This window comes from Ostrinia nubilalis, chromosome 24 (genome assembly GCF_963855985.1).
Source record: "Ostrinia nubilalis chromosome 24, ilOstNubi1.1, whole genome shotgun sequence".
In the NCBI taxonomy this organism is placed as follows: Eukaryota; Metazoa; Arthropoda; class Insecta; order Lepidoptera; family Crambidae; genus Ostrinia; species Ostrinia nubilalis.
The window spans coordinates 7,247,792-7,271,551 of record NC_087111.1 but is presented as its reverse complement, the minus strand read 5'-3'; the positions used below and the strand labels follow the sequence as shown (position 1 = coordinate 7,271,551).

Here is a 23,760-nt window from a genome sequence, read left to right as displayed (position 1 = left end):
GAAATTATCAGTCTCCTGGCAAGCAAAGGGTCGTAGGTTCCATTCTCACCTGAGGCAATCAATTTGTTCAAACTCCAATATTAGTTCAGCATCTTATTGTGCAAAAATCCTAATAACCTTGAATTTAGGACAAACATCTGTATTGGTTTAGATAAAAATACCAGAGACAAAACAGAAGATAACAATCAAAAGTTGCGCCACCGAACGGCACAATTAAAATCGAGTTTCCAAATATCTCGATATAATACGATTCTGACGAAATGTTATCTCAATTCGCATCGGACAAAACCGCGCGTGGGCGTTTAAATCAAAATTTTCTACGTCACCGCTATATCACCGCTATTAAACTAAACGATTAGCTTACTAATACTTGTTTTCATCGCTAAATAAGTTAAAAATTACCTCTTTTTAGATTTTATCGGGAATGGCGCGCGGTTGCTTCCTGCGTCTCTTATTTTATATGAGTTTTATTATGCGATTTATTAGCGAATGAATGAAGCGGCATTCTTGGGTTGGATTGTTTCGTTTTATTGAGATGTGGATGGATTTGGGCATGCTAAATGGGGACGGGGGATACATTTCTAATGTTTCGAATACTTACCACATTGTTCAAAAGTATAAACGCCCGTATTCACAAACATTACTATGAGGTCTCACAGTGCGCGTGGACGCACTGGGTGACACACGAATCAAACACACGAATCAATCACAGAGCTCTATTCAACGCTATGTGTTCGATTTTCTGCTTCACTTAAGTATCGTTTGTGAATACGGGTGTTAATGTACTAAGTATCTGCTAAAGATTTATTTGTGAACTCAATATAATCTTCTTTTGCTCTTTCAATAAATTAAGCAAGTATGTATTGTTAAATAAAGTTTAAAATGGTAATCATTTTAGATTCTTTTCGTTATTATTCCAGTTGTTAGTTGAATACTTTCGATTTGACAATTTGTGATTTATGAACCATTAAATTCTTTTTCTTCAATAGACGCGAACGGCGAGACTGCTTTTGAGAGGGTCTTGCTCCTACAGTGGAGACTAAATGATCTGATTATCATAACTAACCGCTTCTTCTTCAACAGACGCCAACGGCGAGCCGGCCAAGCTGAAGTGCAACCTGCGCAAGCACAAGCCCAACCGCAAGCCTCGAACGCCCTTCACCGCACAGCAGCTGCGAGCGCTTGAAAGCAAGTTCGTGGAGAAGCAGTACCTTAGCATCGCTGAGAGAGCAGAGTTCTCCTCATCGCTTGGATTATCCGAAACTCAGGTATGTCAGCGATCTATCATTCGCTCAATCGTTTCAGCCAAATTGCCTCCACTGGAGAAAGGTCTTCCCCCATCTTCTAAACAACCAGTCCTGCGCTACTAGTATCCAGGTACTGTCCGTGACCTTCACCAAATAGTTGGTCCACCTAGTGTCTCACAACAAGTCTTCCAGCCCGTGGTCTCCTCATCACTCGGACTATCTGAAACACAGGTACGTTAGCTACGTTTGTATTTTATCTGCTGTCAAGTTCGTGAAGTACCTCAGCCAGCATCGCCAAAAGAACAGTATATTCCCCAAAACACAGGTATACTTCCTCTAACCTTCGCGTCACTTGTACTGTTACATCTGGAGTCACAAGTCCAACCGCAAGCCTCGTACGCCCTTCACCGCACAGCAGCTGCGAGCGCTTGAAAGCAAGTTCGTGGAGAAGCAGTATCTTAGCATCGCTGAGAGAGCAGAATTCTCTTCGTCACTTGGACTGTCGGAAACTCAGGTATGTCAGCGCTCCATCATTCGCTCTATCGTTTCAGCTAAATTGCCTCCACTGGAGAAAGGTCTTCCCCCATGATCTTGTAAACAACCAGTCCTGCGCTACTCACATCCAGGTACTGCCCATAACCTTCACCAGACAGTCAGTCCGCCTAGTGAAAAGCTTGCCCACACTGCGTCTTCCAGCCCGTGGTCTCTTCATCATTCGGACTATCTGAAACACAGGTACGTTAGCTACGTTTGTATTTTATCTGCTGCCAACTTCGTGAAGCTCAAGTACCTCAGCATCGTCGAAAGAACAGGATTCTCCCCAAAACACTGGTATACTTCCTCTAACCTTCGCGTCACTCGTGCTGTTACATCTGGAGTCGCAAGCCTCGTACGCTCTTCACCGCACAGCAGCTGCGAGCGCTTGAAAGCAAGTTCGTGGAGAAGCAGTACCTTAGCATCGCTGAGAGAGCAGAATTCTCTTCGTCACTTGGACTGTCGGAAACTCAGGTATGTCAGCGATCCATTATTCGCTCAATCGTTTCAGTCAAATTGCCTCCACTGGAGAAAGGTCTTCCCCAATTATCTTCACAACGACCAGTCCTGCCAGATCGTGATCTCCTCATCACTCGGGACTATCTGAAACACAGGTACGTTAGCGTCCTACGTTTGTATTTATTTGCTGCCAAGTTCGTGAAGTACCTCAGCATCGCCAAAAGAACAGGATTCTCCTCAAAACACTGGTATACTTCCTCTAACCTTCGCGTCACTCGTGCTGTTACATCTGGAGTCACAAGCCCAACCGCAAGCCTCGTACGCCCTTCACCGCGCAGCAGCTGCGCGCGCTTGAAAGCAAGTTCGTGGAGAAGCAGTACCTTAGCATCGCTGAGAGAGCAGAGTTCTCTTCGTCACTTGGACTGTCTGAAACTCAGGTATGTCAGTCGTTCGATTGTTTCAGCCAAATTGCCTCCATTGGAGAAAGGTCTTCTCCAATTATCTTTACGACGATCAGTCCTGCCAGATCATGGTCTTCTCAGCACTTGGACTATCTGAAACACAGGTATGTTAGCTTTCTACGTTTGTATTTATTTGCTGCCAAGTTCATGAAGTTCAAGTACCTCAGCGTCGTCGAAAGAACAGGATTCTCCCCAAAACACTGGTATGCTTCCTCTAACCTTCGCGTCACTCGTACATCACGAGGCACAAGCCCAACCGCAAGCCTCGTATGCCCTTCACCGCACAGCAGCTGCGAGCGCTTGAAAGCAAGTTCGTGGAGAAGCAGTACCTTAGCATCGCGGAGAGAGCAGAATTCTCTTCGTCACCTGGACTGTCTGAAACTCAGGTATGTCAGCGATTCGCTCAATCGTTTCAGCTAAATTGCCTCCACTGGAGAAAGGTCTTCCCCAATGATCTTCACAACGACCAGTCTTGCGCTACTCGCATCCAGGTATACCCCATGACCTTCACCAGATAGTCCGCCTTGTGGAAGCTTGGCCACACTAAGCCTTCTAGCCGTCACTCGGTATATCTGAAACACAGGTACGTTATTCGGGACTGCTACTTTTCCCCACCAGTGAATTCTTATGCAGCCAGGATCTACAGCTTTACCGCCAAGAATAACCCAACCAGTGAAGGTCAAGTTTGTCCCAGTACGTTAGTGTTCTATATGTAAACGTATATAAATTCACTGATGATGACAATTGTGTTGTTACAACTTAGATCATAACTGTCACAACTTTTATTTTATTATAACAGGTATTTATTATTCTGATCAAAATACAGGCTTTTCAGTGATACCTTTAGCAATTTTATTACAATTTTTATTTCATTTTTTTTGTTTCATCAAAATCAACATGATTGTGAATAGGAGCCTTCAAATAAACAATACCTATTCACGTTATTTGTTAACTATAAACATTGAGGCGAGAAAATTAAAACGTTTGAAACTTGGTCAGCTATTTGGAATTGGACTTTCTATTCGCAAAATTATGCGATAAGTGATCTGTGATTTTATACTCGCGCCTATCGTAAAATTAAATGGCCCAATACTCTAAGCATTATAATTAAAGCGAAATTTTTTATGGTCGCATTTTGTTAATAAATAAACATACAAATTAATTGCTCAGTTTAGAGATCTAACTAATAATAATACCTGTTATAAAACTAGTACTAATTTTGCTTACACTCCATTTCATTTAGCATCATCATTATCATTACCTACTTATCTACATTATGTAGGTACATACGAGTATATCCCATATTGTCTGATACGACCAAGGACTCCTATCGTACTAAGTACTGCTTACGCTGTACTTACATAAATATCTAAATTTTACATAGAATAAGCTTTAAATCACTTAAAAATATATTATCTGTACAATGAATAGTTGTCTCTAGGTTCTGTTGACCGCTTGACTCAGCAAATTAGTCAGGATGGGTCCAATCATTGAAAAACAAACTAACATCAAATCTCTTTTGCCAACAGGTAAAAATCTGGTTCCAAAACCGGCGGGCGAAAGCGAAGCGTGTACAAGAGGCGGAGATCGAGAAACTTAAAATGGCGCAATTTTCCCGACACCCCCACCACTTGTACCCCCACCCGGCGCTCCAGCAGTACTTTCACCCCCACCCCTTAATGGGGGGCGGGCGTCCGCTACCCCCCATGGCCATGCCGCCGCATCTAGCCATGGTTCAACCACCTGTCTCTAGTTCCCCATCGCCAAACGCGCCGAGTGCACCGCAGTGAATTAAAAAATAAAATGACATTCTATTTTCGATATTTGAAATTTTAAAACACTGTCAACATGGAATAATAGACTAATGTAGCCATTTGTTGAGTAAAAAATATAATTTCGAAGACGAGAAAATTGTAAGTTATTCCATTTTTAAAATTCGAAATGATTTTCATCGGCCATGTTTTAGAAAAATTATAAACTTAATTTTTGTCTTTTTTGCTGACGGCACGAACAAAGGAGTATTAATTGTACATTTTGTAAATATTAATTTAAGTATAGTTTTAAGTGCACTATAAGATGTTTGTATTAATTTAAAGAGATATTATTTAGTTTTATTTAGATAGGTAAAGTTTTACCTTTTACCAAAAGTATAGTTATATTAATGTCAGTACAAGATTTATTTGGATTTTTTCATGTTTGGGATGTGTAAAGTATTGTTGTAAATATATTTCAATTTGTACATTGTTATGTCTATCTATATTGTAAATATATTATTTCTTTCATAATGAAACGCTTGTTTTACTTACTTATGGTAATGCAGTTCTCTTGACATCAGGATTTTTGGATCATCTCTTTTGAATTAACCTTATTCTCTAACAGAGTGATTATCCGTCTCGACTATACATTAGCATCAAGGTTGTGTGGTATCTTTTGCATAGTTCTTGCAACTCACGAAAGCGAGTGAGCTTTACTTGTGTGTGTACGTATACATGCACATAACGATAGTGTAGTGTCTATCAAAACTTTTGAAAAGCGTTCAAGACTCACGTAAGACAGTAGGTACATTTTTTCCGAGTGAAAACTTTGTCAATCTGTGTTAAACTAAGATTGATGATTATAAAGTTATTATCTATAAACAGGGTGTTAGGTAAATGGGTATATGAGCCGACACTAGCCCATGTCAACATGGGCATATAAATGGTATGATGAAGTCAGAAAATTGATATCTTCATTTAAATTATTTTAATTTTCATATAAATCGGATTTTATAAAATTTATTTTGTATGAAAATTAAAAAAATTAAAATGGTGATATCAAATTTCTGACTTCACCATACCATTTATATGCCCATGTTAACATGGGCTAGTGTCGGCTCATATACCCATTTACCAAACACCCTGTATATAAAAGAAAGTCGTGTTAGTTACACCATTTATAACTCAAGAACGGCTGAACCGATTTAGCTGAAAATTGTCAGGGAGGTAGTTTAGAGCCAGGAGAAGGACATAGGATACTTTTTATCCCGTTCGAAATTAAAAAAAAAGTCTGCTTATTTATTGCCATTAAGGCGGAACAAATTTCGCCGGGTCAGCTAGTTTGCTATAAGTCTAGCCTTAACTCAGTTAATGCCTGAGGAATGAGTGTGGCACGGGAATCAAAAACACCCTTTTTTGGGACGTCAAACGTCAGCTAGACTTCAAAATTAAATGTGCTTCAGTGGGTCTAGACAAAGTGCAAATTATAATCGCAAACCAGTCGAAAAGTGGTCGAAAAGCCCCTTTTTTGTATGGAGTTTTGACGGATTCGATTTTCGATTCGATCAAAAAGTGCGTTTTGTCTAAGGGGGCTGTGGGTCTAGACAAAGTGCAAATTATAATCGCAAACCAGTCGAAAAGTGGTCGAAAAGCCCCTTTTTTGTATGGAGTTTTGACGGATTCGATTTTCGATTCGATCAAAAAGTGCGTTTTGTCTAGGGGGGCAGCCCCCCTAGACAAAACGCATTTTGCGATTATAATATAGTTTGCGATTATAATTTGCACTTTGTCTAGACCCACAGATTTGTGTGCTTTGTCACGTCATAATATGTCAATGTCACCCCTCCCGCGCCGTTCCCATGCGTAATTAGGTTAATGTCGAAAACACTTACCTACTTGTTGGTGTGGGTATCTGAAACAAAAGATTACCGCTATTATTTTTAATTATTATGCTCGTGTTTACATTCGAGATTAAGTTAAAAACATAAACTTTAGACGTTGGTAAATTCAAAACATCACGTAGTCTACGCAGATAAGTATGTACAACTTTTTTCATTGCGAAATAGCCCCAATGGCAAGCACATAAGATGCCTAATTATTTAGTTTGGTGTGCCGTCGTTGTATTGATAGAGGGTCAACCCTGAAAAGTATTTTCGACACATTGAATTTTCCGTCATTGCATGAGGAAGGGAGATGGATAGAGTCAAGTATTACTATAGACTTTCGCAGTAGGACCCCATAGTTTTTCGGGTATTATCAGTGCAGATAGTAATGTTGTCAATTGAGTGTGGAGCACTAATTTAAATATATCCATTAAAGTTAATTGTCAGATAGCGGGGTCAGGTCTAGAGATATGCATTGATAAGATACGTACAGGATGATTTTTCTTTGTGGAAGGTTTGTATTTAAGAAATAAAATAATAAGAAAGATTAATAAAGAAAATGTTTAGACAATAAAAAGGAAAAGTATTGAATGATTTTGGAAGACTGACCTTAATAGAAAAACAAAGTAAGCATTTGTAAATGCGTCCCACTGTTGGGCATAGGCTTAACCCTAACTATGGGGTACTTCAACCAGGTGGAAGGATTGTAATAAGGTGAGTGGCCAAACATAAGTAGGTTATTCACATCATGCTAAAGGTAGAGTCACATTGTTAAGAAACCACCCTAACCTAGCAAGTGATAAATATTAGCCAGGATCAACTTTTAACGTGTTTTCTGAATAAGTCCTAACTTGTGTCTATTCTGCAATTTAAGGTTACCCATCCTCTCACCACTTTGCCACATAGATTTACCACCAAAATGCAGTCACTGAGCTGTGTTTGTCAACGCCATAAAAAGATCAACCTGTATATCCAAATTTGCTGATGAATCCGAAAACAATTTTTATCACTTATCACTTATAATTTATGGCTAACGATTTACCTACAGCGAAGATTTGTTTGCTCTACATACGATGACTCGGAGTCATCAAGCGATCAGCTGCTGCGGTAGGTATTACATAAGTTTGGGTGATTACAGTAAGTATATAAGTGGTTAATTGTGTACAAAGTGCGCAATTATAATATTACTAGCGGTCGCCCGCAACATCGTACGCGTGGATCCCGTTTTACCCCCTTAGGGGTGGAGTTTCGTAAAATCCTTTCTTAGCGGATGCCTACGTCATAACATCTACCTGCATGCCAAATTTTAGTCATCCCGATCCGTCCAGTGGTTTGGGCTGTGCGTTGATAGATCACTATGTCAGTCAGTCAGTCAGTCACCTTTGAGTTATATATATTTAGACTAGCTGTGTCCGCGACTTCGTACGCGTGAAAACAGGACTTTCATAAGTACAAATTTCCAACCCCCGTTTTACTCTCTTAGGGGTGGAGTTTTGTAAAATCCGTTCTTAGCGGGTGTCTACATCCTGTAAGGAACCTACCTACTTGCCAATCAAGTTTGTAGGTGTTATAGTTTCTGAGGTTTCGCTTTTATAACTAGCAACCCGCCCCTGCTTCGCACAGGTACAAATTATACTTAAAAACCTTCCTCTCAAGTGCTATTGAAAAAAAAAACGGCATCAAATCCGTAGCGTTTAAAGATCTAAGCATACATAGAGACAGACAGACAGGAAAGCAACTTTGTTTTATAAAATCCCACCAAAAACATAAATGTAGTAGGTAAAGGAGAGCCAAGTTCAATACAAAGATTATGCTTGGCTGTGGGATTCGCCGAAAAAAGACTTAAGATCTAAATGAGTGCCAAGTTTTATGCAAAATCCAAATGTATGTATAATTATGAGATCTTTTAAAGGAGGTTAGATTAGCACCGGCTGATATGCTGTCCCAAAGTGGCCTAAATAATTGAACTATAGAAATAGAAATAGATGATATATTACTAATAAATAATGTGAATTTGATAGATTTATTGAATTTAATCATTTTCATGAGATTAGATCATAAATACATCAACGTTTATTAACATGGGTTATCACATCATAACTATAGTCTTTCTCAAAGTGGGCGATTATGCCCCATTTTGGTCGCTGGAGGCATAGAAGGAGCGGTAAGAAGCCCAGAAAAGTGTTATAGTTATTTAGGGGGTTATTTTTAATTTTATCTTAGGTTTAGCGCTAACTCAGTCAGTGCGAAGTATGGGAGCGGCACGGAAGGGGTGACGTTGACATATTTTGACGTGATAGAGCATACTACGTCTAAGGCTGAGTTGCACCACCTAACTTTGACCGTAAATTTAACGATAACCGATGGTTTTTGTATGGAGTTTGACAGATTTTTGACGTTTGTCAAAGTTGAAGTAAGATGGTGCAACCCAGCCTAAGTCTAAGTCTCTACTGTACCGCTCCCATACCCCAGGCACTGACTGACTTAAACGCTAGAACCTCTACTATACTCAATATTGTAAAATTTACTGAAATTAACCGCCTCTGTGGTCTAGTGGTAAGACCACCTGCTTCAGACGCAGAGGTCCCGGGTTCCATTCCCAGTGGGGGCAGATTTTTCTGTTCGGTTTGGTTGGTGGTAGGGCTTGTTCTAAGTCCGCCTGGCTAGCTACCACCATCTTACCTAAGTCTATCGCCATAACAACAATGTTAACAGCATTGTTGTGTTCCGGCAGTTAGAGGTAAATATAGCCAGTTCCTCCGTGGTTGAGGATTCCGGGTGAAGCTCGCTTCCACCTTCGGCCTGATCGTCACTTACCATCAGGTGAGATACAGGCCAAGAGCTTCCTCGTTGTGGATAAAAAAAAATTAAAATAATTCGGGGTCGAAAAAAAATTGGATTCAAAGTCGACGCTAGACGAGATTAGTTTGAGAAACTGTATTAACCTTTAACTACTGACGTGGGGGCCTCTCAGGCCTTCAAAAAGTCAAATTGTAGAATTTCTCCTCTCCCACGTGCACGACACACGCGAATCTTTTAGTACCTTCGAGTTTCATTGCGTCGAGGCTGTCAACAACTGTGCACCTGATTGCACGCGCAATTTCAGTAGGTAAATTAATTTTAAAGTTTCTTGTGGGCCTCTCAGGCCCCCACCTCAGTATTGGCGTAACTTTTTTTGTTTATAGCTTTCATTTAGTTGTCGTCTGTTCTTAAAATAATTTGAAAAAATCTATAATATGGAGCCCACAGTACATCGTCCGAGAGAAAGCGGTATCTCGGAAGTAAAAATAACCAGCATTTAACGAAAAATAGAAGAGCAGTAGTTTTTGGCACGTATGTTAGGAAATGATATGCCTGTACCTGTCTATCAAGATTTAAACAATGAAACTAAGTCCCATACATGTCTTTTGAAGATTCAAGTGAAATCTACATTTTAAAAACATGTATGGCTTCCTTCACTGAGCAAAACAAGTTTATCCAGACTGTGTTTAATTCGCACTATTTGATGTGTGTAATTTTTTTCCCCCTTTTTCATATTAGGATTAATGATATATCATTAGCTAAAAAGATTATTGAAAATTAAGATTCTAAGTTGATTTGTTGAATTTATTAATATTTTTCATGATAACTTTGTGAATCATGATTTCATGAGATTTTTGCCAAAAAATGCTACATGTTTTCTAAATATTGAAATAATACGTACTTATTAACAAATAATTTACATAAAAATCGTTTAAATGTATTTAAATATAACCACTATTAATAATTATTAAACATAAAACCCTAAAAAGATTATATATTTTTAAATATAAGCACACATATGTACGGGCCTCTCAGGCCCCCACGTCAGTATTTACGTGAAATTAAATCCACCTCAGTACCTAAAGGTTAAAATGACTGAACGCAACTATACCTTTCAACGGCCAAACAAAAGCAAACCAATTTGAAATTAGAATAGCATCGAACTGGCAACATGACAGATCGAATTCCCGCCCGAGAATTGCGCGGGAGATTTGCTCCCAATGAGCGTGGCCAATGCTGCCAACACACAGGCAGCCCCTGTGGCCTGAAAATTAACAGGCACGGTACATTACATGTGATTAATTTAGGCAATTAAAGCGAAGAGCCGTGGCACAGCTTAAATAAATGAGCAAGGAGTTTGAAAAGCTTAAGGAAGCTTTGAATTTAGAAAACTGTTTTTTATGCATAACTAGCTTTCCGCCCGTGGCTTCGCCCGCGTGGAATTTTGTCTGTCACAGAAAGACTTTTACGCTTGCGTCCCTGTTTCAAAAACCGGGATAAAACTATCCTATGTCTTTTCCTGGGACTCAAACTATCTCTATGCCAAAATTTCATCAAAATCGGTTAAGTGGTTTAGGCGTGAAAGGAAGACAGACAGACAGAGTTACTTTGTTAATATGCATTCTAGGATGGTATATGTGGCCTATGAGTGCGTATTCACTCACAATCACGGGTCTAAACGTGTCATTTTTATGAAGACCATTGAGTACTGACGTTTCGACTAATATGCTGCTACAACAGTGGGGGCAAGCAGTTTTATGATGTTTAGATTATGAAGTCTTCAAGGTTGATGTTTTCTTGTTCTATTTCATTATTTCCTATTTCCTTCCATCAACACTTAGTTAGGTACCTTATCTTAAAAAGTTGTAGTTTTATATGTAGATAGACTTAACTTCCATTGATAATTAAGGAAATAATGTTCATATTTGGTATAAACTGGTCAAAATCGAAATCATTCACAACATAAAATAATATTTCATATTATCTAAAGCATGTAACACGCGACGAGTCGCGACTCTCTCTGAATTATTTATTTATTTTCATAATATTGACGAACTAGCGGCCGCCCGTGACTATGTACGCGTAGATCCCGTTTTACCCCCTTAGGGGTGGTTTCGTAAAATCCTTTCTTAGCGGATGCCTACGTGAAACATCTACCTGCATGCCAAATTTCAGCCCGATCCGTCTAGTGGTTTGGGCTGTGCGTTGATAAATCACTATGTCAGTCAGTCAGTAACCTTTGAGTTATTTAAATTTAGATATATGTCTTAATATCGTTCACAGGTTTAGTCCATAAGATAAGACTTATTTTTTGTAAAAGAATGGCCTGGCTGATCTCCCCCGCCCACATCCTTGAGCTTACTAAATGAATAAGTTATTTTTAATTACAGAGTAATTGCGAACACACGATGCTCGCTGCAGATTAATTTGCTCCAAATGATGCGGCAAGCTCGATGAGCCCGCGAAATGGGACGTGACAGGGAATTAGTACTAAATTAGTTTGTACAAACCACTACTTACGGTTTAATGGGAATTGTGAGTACATACCGTGTTAACGACCGAAATAAAGTTCGTTATTACGTTTTTTGGTCGTGAATCCGTCGCTTTGTTGGCAAAAAAATGCTGAAACTTTAACACTTTAGGGCTGGGTTCCACCATCCCTCTTTAACTTTAACAAACGTCAAAAATCTGTCAAATTCCATACAAAAACACCAGTTATAGTTACGGTTAAATTTAGGTGATGCAACTCAGCCTTAGCCTCAGTTGCACCACCTTAACTCTAACCGTAACCATGACTTGTGTTTTTGTATGGAATTTGACTTTTGAAGTTTGTTATAGTTCAAGTAAGATGGTGCAACCCAGGGTTAATGTCCAGAAACGAGACACAATAATAGTAAATGACAAGATTAGTTTTCCCCTGGAACTTAGAGACGTATCTGACGAAAGTTCGGCGAACAACAGCGAAAGAACGCGAGCAATTTGAACTGTTCGCGTGTGAGCATTGATAATATAATTTAACAACTATACCTACTATAGTGAAAATTCACATTGTATTTAAACTTATTTCATTTCATGAAAGAAATAAAATACATTTATTTGGCACATCAGCAAATTACAGAATTTAAAAATTGTATGAAGACCATATTACTTCCATTTCTATCTCCAATAAAATATCAAAGATAATAAATCCATGTTATTCAGAAAAAATACGTTTAACGAAATAACAAAATTAATCATTAGTTGTTTTCGTAGAAAAAACATTATAGACACTGACCTGATTGTTATTTATTGTAACGGAAATCATTGCAATTAATTTAAATTAGACGTTTTCCTCTTAATAGTGAGACATGAACTGACAAACATATACATTTATACAAATTACGCGTATTGTTATTCCATTCACTACAAATATACAGTAAAAGTAGGCAGTAGTACCCCACGTGGTACTACTAAAACACTCTGATTACCTTATGTGACGCTAAGAGTGTGATTTTGCAGCAAAAACATCACCTGATTTGTCCTTGTTGTCCTTATTACATTTTCAGGACTGAAAAAGGTCGTAAGCAAGCCTCCTACTCGGTGGACCGACAATCTTCTTCTACACTATAAATAGGTATAGATCCTGGCTACACAGAAGTTGCAGCGGTGGGAACAAGAGGCGGGAATAGTCCCGTACACTAATATTATAAAGAGGACAGATATTACATTGTTTGTTTGTAATTTGTATTGAATAGGCTCCGTAACAACTGGACCGATTTAAGAAAATCTTTCACTATTAGAATCCTACATTGCCCCTGATGAACATGGTCATAGAATAGAACTTTTATTGGCGGTACGAAGTTCGCCAGGCCAACCAGCTTGAAATAAAGCTGCGCACTTCGCTGAAATGCGACTCTTCCTTATTCACCAGAGCGTCGATGTGACGTCAAGGCTGACGGGTGCGCAATTAAGACTGGATTGCACCATCTTACTTTAACTTTGACAAACGTCAAAAATCTGTCAAAATCCATATAAAAAGCAACGGTTATCGTCAAAGTTACGGTCAAAGATAGGTTGTGCAACTGAGCCTTACACAACCGGATTGTAGAGGTCTTATTACATTTACTTCCACTGTGGCAATAATCTGAAAGACATTAAAGTCTTTATCGTCAGACGCATTTCTCAATCATTAATAATTAATGTGACACTGTAATTTATTGATCCGACCATTATAATTATATTGTAACAATTATTGCTCCGTAAAGGGACGTTAAGATAAAAGAGTCACAGAGTCAAGAGACAGTGATAGTGAAGAGGATTTTCAGTCTGAAAGTAATTTAGAAGATTCCTACTTAAAATTCCTATCTTAGACTGGATTGCGCTATTTTATTATAACCGTAACAATAACAATAACTGGTGCTTTTTGTATGGAGTGTGACAGATTTTTGACGTTGTCAAAGTTAAAGTAAGATGGCGCAACTCAGCCTTAAAGTACCAGAGGTCAGCTTGCAATGAAAACTATTACACATTACGCCCGTATTCACAAACATTACTATGAGGTCGCACACACAGTGCGCGTGGGCGCACAGGAAGACACACGAATCAATCACAGAGCTCTATTCAACGCTGTGCGTTCGATTTCCTACTTCACTTATACAAGTATCGTTTGTGAATACGGGCGTTAGAATAACAAGAAAGGAGTTCGAAACGAATGAAGATCAGAAATCAAAATATTCAGAAGAAAAATAACACCCGCATTCACAAACGATGCTTGCTTATGTGAAGTTGCAAATTGAACGCACAGCGTTGAACTCTGTGATTGGTTTGTGTGTGGCCCTGTGCGTCGCGCACTATGAGACCTCATTGTAATGTTTGTGAATACGTAAGACGCTTTAGCTAATAGAATTAGAAGTTCGAAGCATTCAATCCTAAATTGCCTACACATCAACCGATTCATTCATAATGATATGAAGAACTTAATCATCAATAACAGCGTTTCAAAACCGTAAGTGTGTACTCAATACACGCCTATATTCAGGCTTTATAAGTTCTAGGGAAAGTTGTAAACTAACGGACGAATATTAACTGTTACATAATGAAGAGTGATGCAGTAAGCCCTTCTCAAAAATCTATAAACTGGCATGCATCGCCACAGATCACTGAAACTAAAGGAAGATGTGACAAGGGGGCGGGGCCGTGTCGCAGCAATATGCCCAAATATAGAACACATTGCTCGAGACAGCAATGATGACAGCAGCGACGTCATAATGTAAACAGATTACATTGCTTGCGTAGTACTAAACATTATTCGAACGTTGAGTACTGATACCGCAGTGGATAATGAGCACATATTTTGATTACTTTGTGTGTGTGAATTTCTAATGCGACACTGAGTTTCGAACTCAGCGCATTAGATGGCATCTCTCTATATCTCTATGCTGACAATAGTGAGAGAGCTGATCTTTCCTGCCCTTTTATCCCTACGTCTGAGAGTCCACTAACACGAGCTCCCTTGGCTTACCAGGAAGTCTTTGAATAGACTTCGGACGCAGGTCGGCTGTAGTAAGGACAATCTGTTCAGGTGGGGATTCTTGGATGGCTCAAACTTAGAGTGCAAGTGTGGTTTTGTTCCCCAGTCGACGAGCCCATGATGTCGTGCCCTGCGTGCCCAAACAACTGCACGCAGGAAGATTTAATGAAGGCTACTGACAACGCCACTCTTGTAGCGGAGTTTTGGGCTAACACTGTGTAGGTTTGTTGTCGACACGACAAGAAGAAGATTGTGCGTATCAAGTCTACCGCATAGACTTCCATAGCCTACATCGTTTCCCTCGGATGTGGGTGTTAATGGTCCAATCAATCGTTATTTATTACCGCAAACAAATATCGGATTCGTTTAAAATAATTAGACATAACTTAGCGAATTACCTGCCATTGTTTTTGCTGGTAAAGAATTAGGTAACGAGGCAACTGGTAATTGCTGGTAGTGTTATTGTAATTTATTGGTTGTAATGTTTTCGTACTGTTAACAGGGCATTAGTTGTAATTATGGCAATATTTATTGCAGTTTCTAGCTGTAATTTTTGTCATTACAATTGCATTAAAAAACCAAGTAGGCCTGTCTTCATAACTATTTGTTGCTGTTTCATAAACACATTACTGGGTTTGGTTTCCTTTCACGTTGATATTAAAATTTTCTAGTAGGTATATGGAGGTTACCGTTGTCATTAATCAAATAATTAACACTTAAAATAATAAGCACTATGTATGTTTTATGCAGTTGCTGATTGCTGAGCCGCAGACTACTAACTTTTTGTCAGCCGATGGTTGGGTCGGGCTGTTGATCAGTATGGAGATGTATGAAAGTGTGCACATTACACCGATTTGGTATCGGCCGATTCATCATACTAATTGGAATCGGGCCCAACTATCGGCCTACTAAAAATTGATGGTCTGCATCTAGCTAGGCTAGTAAGTTATCGTGTTTGCAACTAAAATCTCTATTGTGCTATCGACTGTACTTACTGGTAGACTGTTTAGTCCACTGCTGGACATAAGCTCCTGAAGGAGCGCTAAAGAGCATCTTGCGCCTGAGTCTTCATGAGGTCGTCGGTCAATCGGGCCTTGCTATATTACTACTTTTTTATTTTTGCAAGTAGGCTTTAAAACGCACTTTTATACCTCCCAGTATTAACCCTACCAGTACCACTGTTTCGGGACATTAATCTCCTTGTCCATTTTCTTAATTTGGCAATAAGTAAGGTAAGTGTAGATAAATTCACGGAGTGACGTGACCATGGCGATGACGCGATCTTGCAACAGTGCCGAAATAACTATCGGAAACTCAAAATTAAGGTACATGGTAGCAGTCCCGTCAGTAATAATAATTATGTTAGTGACCATGAAAGTTTAAAACAATATGTACTGTAGTTAACTTTGGATATAAATAATACAGAATATTCTCCGCTCAACAATTCCTCAACATCGATTGTCATTTATCTGGCATGCATTAAATATAGCGCAATTAACACCGTCATTCATACCTCTCTTTCATTCATGGCCTGAAATAGCCCGTTATCGGCGCCCGCGCATCGCAGGAAGCCATAAAACACTTGCCGGTCAATCGCTCGTTGGCATGTGTCAGACACTTCTAGTGTCAGTATTGTGTTTATTTGTGAAATTGGGACACAGTATACAGAGGGCTGAGTGTGAGTTTACATTAAACGACGTCACTAGTGAGCGCGTTAGAAAAATGTGTGAAAATTTTAGTTTTTGAACGTTTCCGCTAGGGGCGCTGTACAATCCTTCATACATTTTAATGTCAGTTTTCAACGCGCTCACTAGTGAGGACGTTTTGATGTAAACTCACACTAATCAATCTAGCAGTCTTCCTAAATGATACTTTGGTTGCCTTTTCAATGCAAGATCGGGACGCATAGGTATATAGGTAGGCTCTTTTTAAAGTTGTTAAGTAAGTATACGAGTACATAACTTACTGAAAACTGCTGAAAATTTGACAGAAGAAACTCAGTCACCCTTCCTTTTATTTATTACAGGAAATGTTCATCATCATCATCATTTCATCCACAGGACGTCCACTGCTGAACATTGGCCTCCCCCAATGACTTCCACATCACACGGTTTGTAGCGGCCTGCATCCAGCACCTTCCTGCTACCTTTATCAGGTCGTCGGTCCACCTACAGGAAATGTTACTTTTTACAAAGTAGGACAAGTGAGTGCTAGTGCAGGTGAAGTCCATGCACTCTTATCTTATTGTTAAATAATCGGTTACTTTATGTTATCCTATTTTCGTAAGGATTTATTTTAAATCCGTAGTTGATTAGTAACATGTAAGCTCTCAAATCAGTGTGTTTTTTTTAGAAGAAGTAAATTAATATGAAAAAATCTCACTTAACATTTACTACCAATACTAATATTTTGATAACGCGCATTCAAACCCATTAAAATATAACACCATATTTACATCCATAAGTATGTTTGGAATACAACATGATTGGACAATAATGTATGCGGCGCAGCCTTAATAATGACGTTAGAATGTTGCTCCGAGATTTATCCCGCCGTTAAGATTTGATAACACTTAAGGGTCGTACGTAATACCAATTTGTAGATAGTAAAAATGCTTAAAACGTAACACTCTATAAAGTTTTCATTTTCAATTTGTCCATCAAAGCTTAAGTAAACAAAAAACAAAGTAAAAGAACAATATCTAGGGAAACTGTTATCGTTATTATACAAGAACTATTGTATAACCGTAAAGTATTTAAAAGTATTTTTTTTCCTTACGCATGTGACTATGTGAGAGGTAAGAGAGCACGCGGTCGATCGCCAACCCGCTGGCGTCTACGCCATCACAAAGGCCACTGAGTCCACCATGATGAATGGTCCAGTGTACTTGCGACGCCTCTAACCGTCAGAAATGGAAGAACATCGCCAGGAGAGCTGCCCTCGGATATGACATCACCCCACCATGTACCTCGGCAGCGCAACCACGACCAAAGAAGAGTGTCTGAAAAGAGTGCCCGACTAAGAAGAGAAGATGTGACGATAGGGTGCCTATTTTGACTAAGGTGTAGAGTTTGTGAAGTTAGGGCGTGTAGGTAGAGTTAGAAGCTTGGCTCCACATGAGATCCGAAAACTTTTAGACAGTGCTGGCCATAAAGGAACAGAATATCTTGACAACTTTTTACATGAAATTTTTGTGGGATGTGTTTTTACTTCACCTTCCTACAATTTTTTTTCCAAACGAAAACTCCTTGGAGATTTTCCTGTAAATGACATGTGTTTAAGTTTCCCATCAATAGCTTTGGTTTTGATTTTGAAAATGTTGTTAATTCCGTCAAAGTAAAATAAAACAACGTTATTTATACTTTAAAGTTAAAAAATGATATTTTTTAATATTTTCTGATAGAGTCCCATACGTGAGACTTTGAAGCTCTGATAAGTGTTTAAACGTCGGTAGTCGCTCGATTTCCCGACTATTAAACTTTACGGTTCACATTTAAACCCTTGACACGTTCTAACACGTATTGATATGTGCGCGGCCTCCTTTGTGGCGAGCGGCGGGATAGGACAGGGTGGGGCCTCAGTGTCAGCGAGGACAGTTCACAGGAACAGCCTATTTGATTAAGAAATTCATTTGAGGCAACTAGAGATAAAAACCTGAGCTGTTTTTCTCGGAGCTTAACCGCTCCGGTATACCAATTAACAGGCGAAGAATAAAGAATAAATACGCGGTTTTTGACCTATTTTGAAATGTAAAAGGTTATTTTAATTAAAGTGTCGAGAAGCTACAAGCAATGACCAAAGTACTGAAGTAGAAACGCCTATCATAGTAATCGAGAGTTCCAAATGCATTGCAGTCAATGAAAGTGTTCATTCATTAGACGCTATAGTAATTTATCTATGTATTTCCCTAATAAACTTTGGCAATTTTTCAGATAATTTTAACGTTGACACTACGTAAACTTATTTTCGAATGCAAAGTGAAGGAATTAAAATACATAATACTCATACCTTTTACGATGAAGTGATCAGTGTCAGACAAACATCTTTCTTAAAACATAAACGCTTTATTATTACGCAAAAATCCTAAACCATAAGCTTCCTCTTACAATCCTATATCACGCCATCACTAGCACCCCACCTCAACCAGTCAATACCGCAGCAATCAAATACCTCTACGGAGGGCAGACCCGATATTGGGCCTCAAACAAACATAAAAACTGACAGTAAAAGTTTACGAGGTGCTTTAGTGGTCGCGGTGACTTTGGTAATCTTTGGAAACTAAGTTTTATGGTGGTAGCTATGGTGATAGGAATGGCGATGGGGCAAGGCTGTGGTGAATACTATGGGACCATAAAATCTGAAAGTAAATAGGATATAGAAACCTTTTTACAGAAGGACCTCTAACTTTCGTCAAGTAACATTTGTGACAGATTCAATTTCAAATTGAACAAAATACTGTTACAGTCAGAGTCAAATAGTTCGTGACATCCAAAGTGGTAAGTTGATAGCACAATCATAATCCAATGAGGGCTATCATTTTTATACTTAACAGTTGGCACCCCTGGCGATTGACAGGACCTTACTCTACAGTGGCGCCATCTTGATGAGTGCAAATGCGATGGTCCTCCTACCACTTTAGCGCTCACCAGTTGGTGCCACTGTCTTCGCTACTAGCAAGTGACAGGACCTTACTCTACAGTGGCGCTAACTGGTGAGCGCTAAAACGATAGCCCTCATTGTGACAGTGACGTGTTGCGAACTTTTTGGCTACTTTGGATGTCACGAACTCTCTGACGCTGACTGCTGAGTTAAAGGTACTCAATTTTTCACAATAGCTTTACGGAGTGAAGTAGTTAACATACAAAATAATATGGAAGCTGGATATGTACAGACGACAGCATATAAATCTTAACGACATTATTATGCAAAATGTAGAGACTGAATTAGTGTTCCCGAGGCCTATAGGCTTTTAGGCTTTTTTTTAAGGCTAGCCTATGAATTAGGGGCTACAGCGGGAAAAAAGTCTAAAAAGTCTTTTAGGCCTTTAGGCTAGGCCTTTTTCATAGCCTTTTTTTTGTCCACCCGATTACTATAGGCTTTTAGCCTTTTTGTAGGCTAGGCGCATATTTAAAAGGCTTGAAAGGCTAAAAAACCTATAAAGGTTTTTAGTCCTTTAGGCTAGGTCTATTTTATTTATTTTTAACTGACTTCAAAAAAGGAAGAGGTTATATTCGACTGTGTGTATTTTTTTTCTATGTATGTTGACCGATTACTCCGTCAATTTTGTGGACCGATTTTCAAAATTCTTTTTTTGTTCGGTAGGGTACACTTCTGAGGTGGTCCCATTGTCACCAAGTCAGGATCTGATGATGGGATCCTAGGGAAATTGAGGGCAACCCTCATATTTTATAGGCACGTATATCGTTTTTCAAACTTTTTAAGTTATTCAAGTATTCGCTCCTGGAAATCATCATCTCATATTGATGAGCTGATGATAGAAGGTAAAACTACTTAATGCTTAGGAGTTGGAGGATAATTCTTATAGGTACAATAAATTATAGGTACAAATAGACCAATAGTTGTATTCTTTCATGTTTTTAAGGTGGGCTGACGGTTTAAGGTCTTTTTAGGTTGCCGATATGTTAACCTGTATTTTGTAGGGAATATTATTTTACACTAGATATGAAGAATATGGTCTTAATGTACTGCCTACCTTCGGTGGTAACATCAAGGTAATAATTAGTTAACTAAAAAGCAAGAAATAAGTTAAATTTTATAAAAAAAATACATAAAAAAAGAAATTATATATTTTGGAAACAATGTATAACGTTTTTATATTTAATTTGAAAATAAATGCAATACAAAAATACTTGTTTAATTCATACTAAGCCATAACCTGAATAATGGCTATAGCCCTATAATAAGCCTACAACTTAAAAAAAGACTTTAGTCGGAAATAAAGCCTAAAAGGCTATTTAGGCCTATAGGTCTTTTTTTAAACCTATAGGCTTTTTATAATGAGTAGCCTTTTAAAAGCCTAGTAGTCTATCATGGCCAAAAAAAGAACTAAATAGGCTTAATTTTAGGCCTAAAAGCCTATAGGCCCCGGGAACACTAGACTGAATAGGTGTTTCTATACAAATAAATTTCATCACAGCATTATCTAGTTCCTAACTTATTCTACGGGAGTCAGAAAACGATTTAATCATACTTATTAGTACTCTTAGATTAATAAAACCTAGATAGATAGTCAGTGCACGAAAGGTGAGGCAGATTTTAGTAAGCCAGAATGGCTTACTCGTAAACGTCACATGAACTGTCAAAGTGAAAAATTGGTAAACACGTCCGACGACTTTTAATTAATTAAGACGGTTTGTGCTGTGAAAGGGTGTCTTAATACATCAGAAAAACTAAAGAAAGTGACTAGTGTTACATTTCATAAGTAAGTACTACGATTCGACGCGTATTTTGCTTGAATTTGGCTTTCAAAAATTAAATACGGGAATGATACCAGTAACAAGAAAATTTATTTCCCAATTGTTCGCCGTACAAATACACTTCCTTTTTTTATGAAATCGAGACTTTTCAGTCGATTTATCTTATTGTAATTAGGTAGGTACTTTGAATTCAATAAATAAGTAAGTACATGATGCGTTTTGTTTTTGTTAGTTATAAAATAATTAAAAACGTATTAAAAATTTCCCTACTTTCGGGAAAATCGCCTTCACTGTCTACACTCCCCAACAAAATTGACACTAATGACATAAGATTTTTGCCTCACTCTTGACGAAGCGTTTGTATGAAGACTATCCATCTAGGTTTTATTAATCTAAGTTAGTACTAGTATTTTTTAAAAATATCTATATCAAACACAGAAGAAACTAATTATGTTAATGCACAACTGTAGTTTGCATTGTACCATTCGGGCATCAAACCAGCGGCCTCTATGTTCCCAATCAGTCAATCTCCGCAGCCTCCGGTATGCGCAGTGCCACCCATATCAGCGGTTCTCGGAGCCGTATACCAATTAACGGCGAAGGGACGTATTCCCGAAAATACGTTATCTTGACGCGGTTAAGGGGCAGCCTCTTGGAAATAAAGAAATTGGGTGTTAATTTAAGTGCTTAATGCCCGTTTTTACCATTAACCCCCAATTTTAAGTGACCCCTATGGTAACACATAATATGAATTTGGATTTCATAAGGGTCACTTAAAAATTAGGGATTTTTGGTGAAAGGTATAAATAAGGATTTGATAGCTAGGTTAGGGCGATGAACTGCTAAAACAAACAGTGGATAGTTGGTTGAAAATGAGAAACTACAAAACAGTCCCGTACCTACCTATCGCTACTTTGACATCTTTTCATCGCAGTGTAGTGACGGAAAGAGGCAAAACGTGAAATACTTACATCATAAGTATTTTTATAGGTTTTTGGACGTTGATAAGTAAAATACACTTTTAATATAAAACACTTTGTGCTAGCTTTGTATGAAAATTCAATCATCGTTGCTGATTGCGCATTATTTTGAGTGGTCCTCAGTAAATTACATCGTAGACAGATCAAATCGATAACATTAAGGTTTCCGAAACGTTACTACTTCAAAGTCAATAAGTAGAGCAACGTATATCTTCATAAAACCGACTCTATCTCAACATGCTTGCAAATTTTATATCCAACATTTCCGCGGCTTTCTTTAAAAAATTCGCATCGGAAATTTTCAAAGCACCACAATTATGTTAACATAATTATTCTCCTAATCTTAACATCCTGCTTAAGACAAGTAGCCGGTCAATTATTAAGACTATAATGAAGAGTTTAAAACTTCCTCTTAACTGACTACAAAGTGTCGCGCCTCTTTATTCGGAATAAACCTTTATCAGCCAATCTACATATATATTTATTTTTATGTCTTTATTCGGCTCTTTCCGGTAGCTGTTAATAGTTTAAAACCATTAAAGTTAATTATAAATTCACTATTTTATCTCGCATTAGTTTTACGACCAATAAAACCGCGCTCGGTTCAATTTGTAAGAAACCTGAACGCAGTTTAAGCATTATTTACGATTATGTCGATATTCGAGCCGACTTTGTTGATGTCGCGAAAACTGGATGTTATATTGTTAGGAACGAGATTGCTGATATTAGGGTTCTGTTGAAAAAAAAATAAGGGCCTCCTTATACTCGTATTAATGTGTATACGAAAGTGTTTATTAAATAGAATAAACGTAGCACATCCGACAATACATTTTTATTTAAAAAAGTACTGTAGCGGACAGCCGCTCGGGCGTGCGGAAATAAGAAAATATCTTCGGTTTAAAATAAAGATGTACTCGTATTTCTGCGTTAAATTCCCAGACGGCTATCAAAAACATTTATACTTCAAAACTAAAAACAAAAGGTATCAAAAAGAGTAAAAAAAGTATAAAAACATAGACAAAAATATCAAAAGAGGTTGGTCCACCTACCGGTTTCCAACAAGTACCTAGGTACATACGTGTCTACAGCTTTTTCTTTTACTACGATCTTGACTGTATTTCACTGAATGGAAAGTGATGATCAGGCTGAAGGTTCACCGGAATCTTAACAATAAAGTGGCTACAACTGCTGAAAACAATATTGTTAATTTTAATAAATAAGAAAAAAAAACCTGCACAGGTAATCGAATCCGACACTTGCAGAATGTCAAATGTCGACCGTATGTCTCCAATATTGTGAGATAGTACAGAACCCTTAACATGCCAGTCCAACTAACACTTGGCCCTTGACCTAAACGAGTTATGAAATTTAAGGTTTGTCCCAAAATTACCTTGAGAAAAGGTTACTGACCTTTGTTATTGATACTGATATCTCGTCAAAATCATGCCGTTAGTAGTAATTTTATATGTCGCTACTGACGACGACTGACGACGCTTAATAGTTTGCGGCTACTACCAACTATGGTTGCTTGTTGAATCCCACCAGGATCAAAAAGGATGGTATAATGCAATATCGGTTTGGCCAGAGTGAAGAGGTCAAATTCGCCTCTGGGAAAGTAGAGAGAGCGTGGTTTTCTAATGGAAACTAAATTACCTGATGATAAATTATTACCTACCCTCGTACGGTATTTCAAT

The 23,760-nt window shown here is 38.3% G+C and overlaps 1 protein-coding gene across 1 annotated transcript in view; it reads left to right on the top strand.

The window, feature by feature from the left end:
- LOC135083755 (muscle segmentation homeobox-like) overlaps nucleotides 1-4,919 on the top strand; it is a 33,330-nt gene extending 28,411 nt beyond the window's left edge. The window contains exons 2-3 of the mRNA XM_063978496.1: nucleotides 1,084-1,268; nucleotides 4,231-4,919. Coding sequence (XP_063834566.1) covers nucleotides 1,084-1,268; nucleotides 4,231-4,491 — 446 coding nt within the window. The 3' untranslated portion in view covers nucleotides 4,492-4,919. The remainder of the gene's footprint in view (nucleotides 1-1,083; nucleotides 1,269-4,230) is intronic.
- Nucleotides 4,920-23,760: the final 18,841 nt, after the last annotated feature.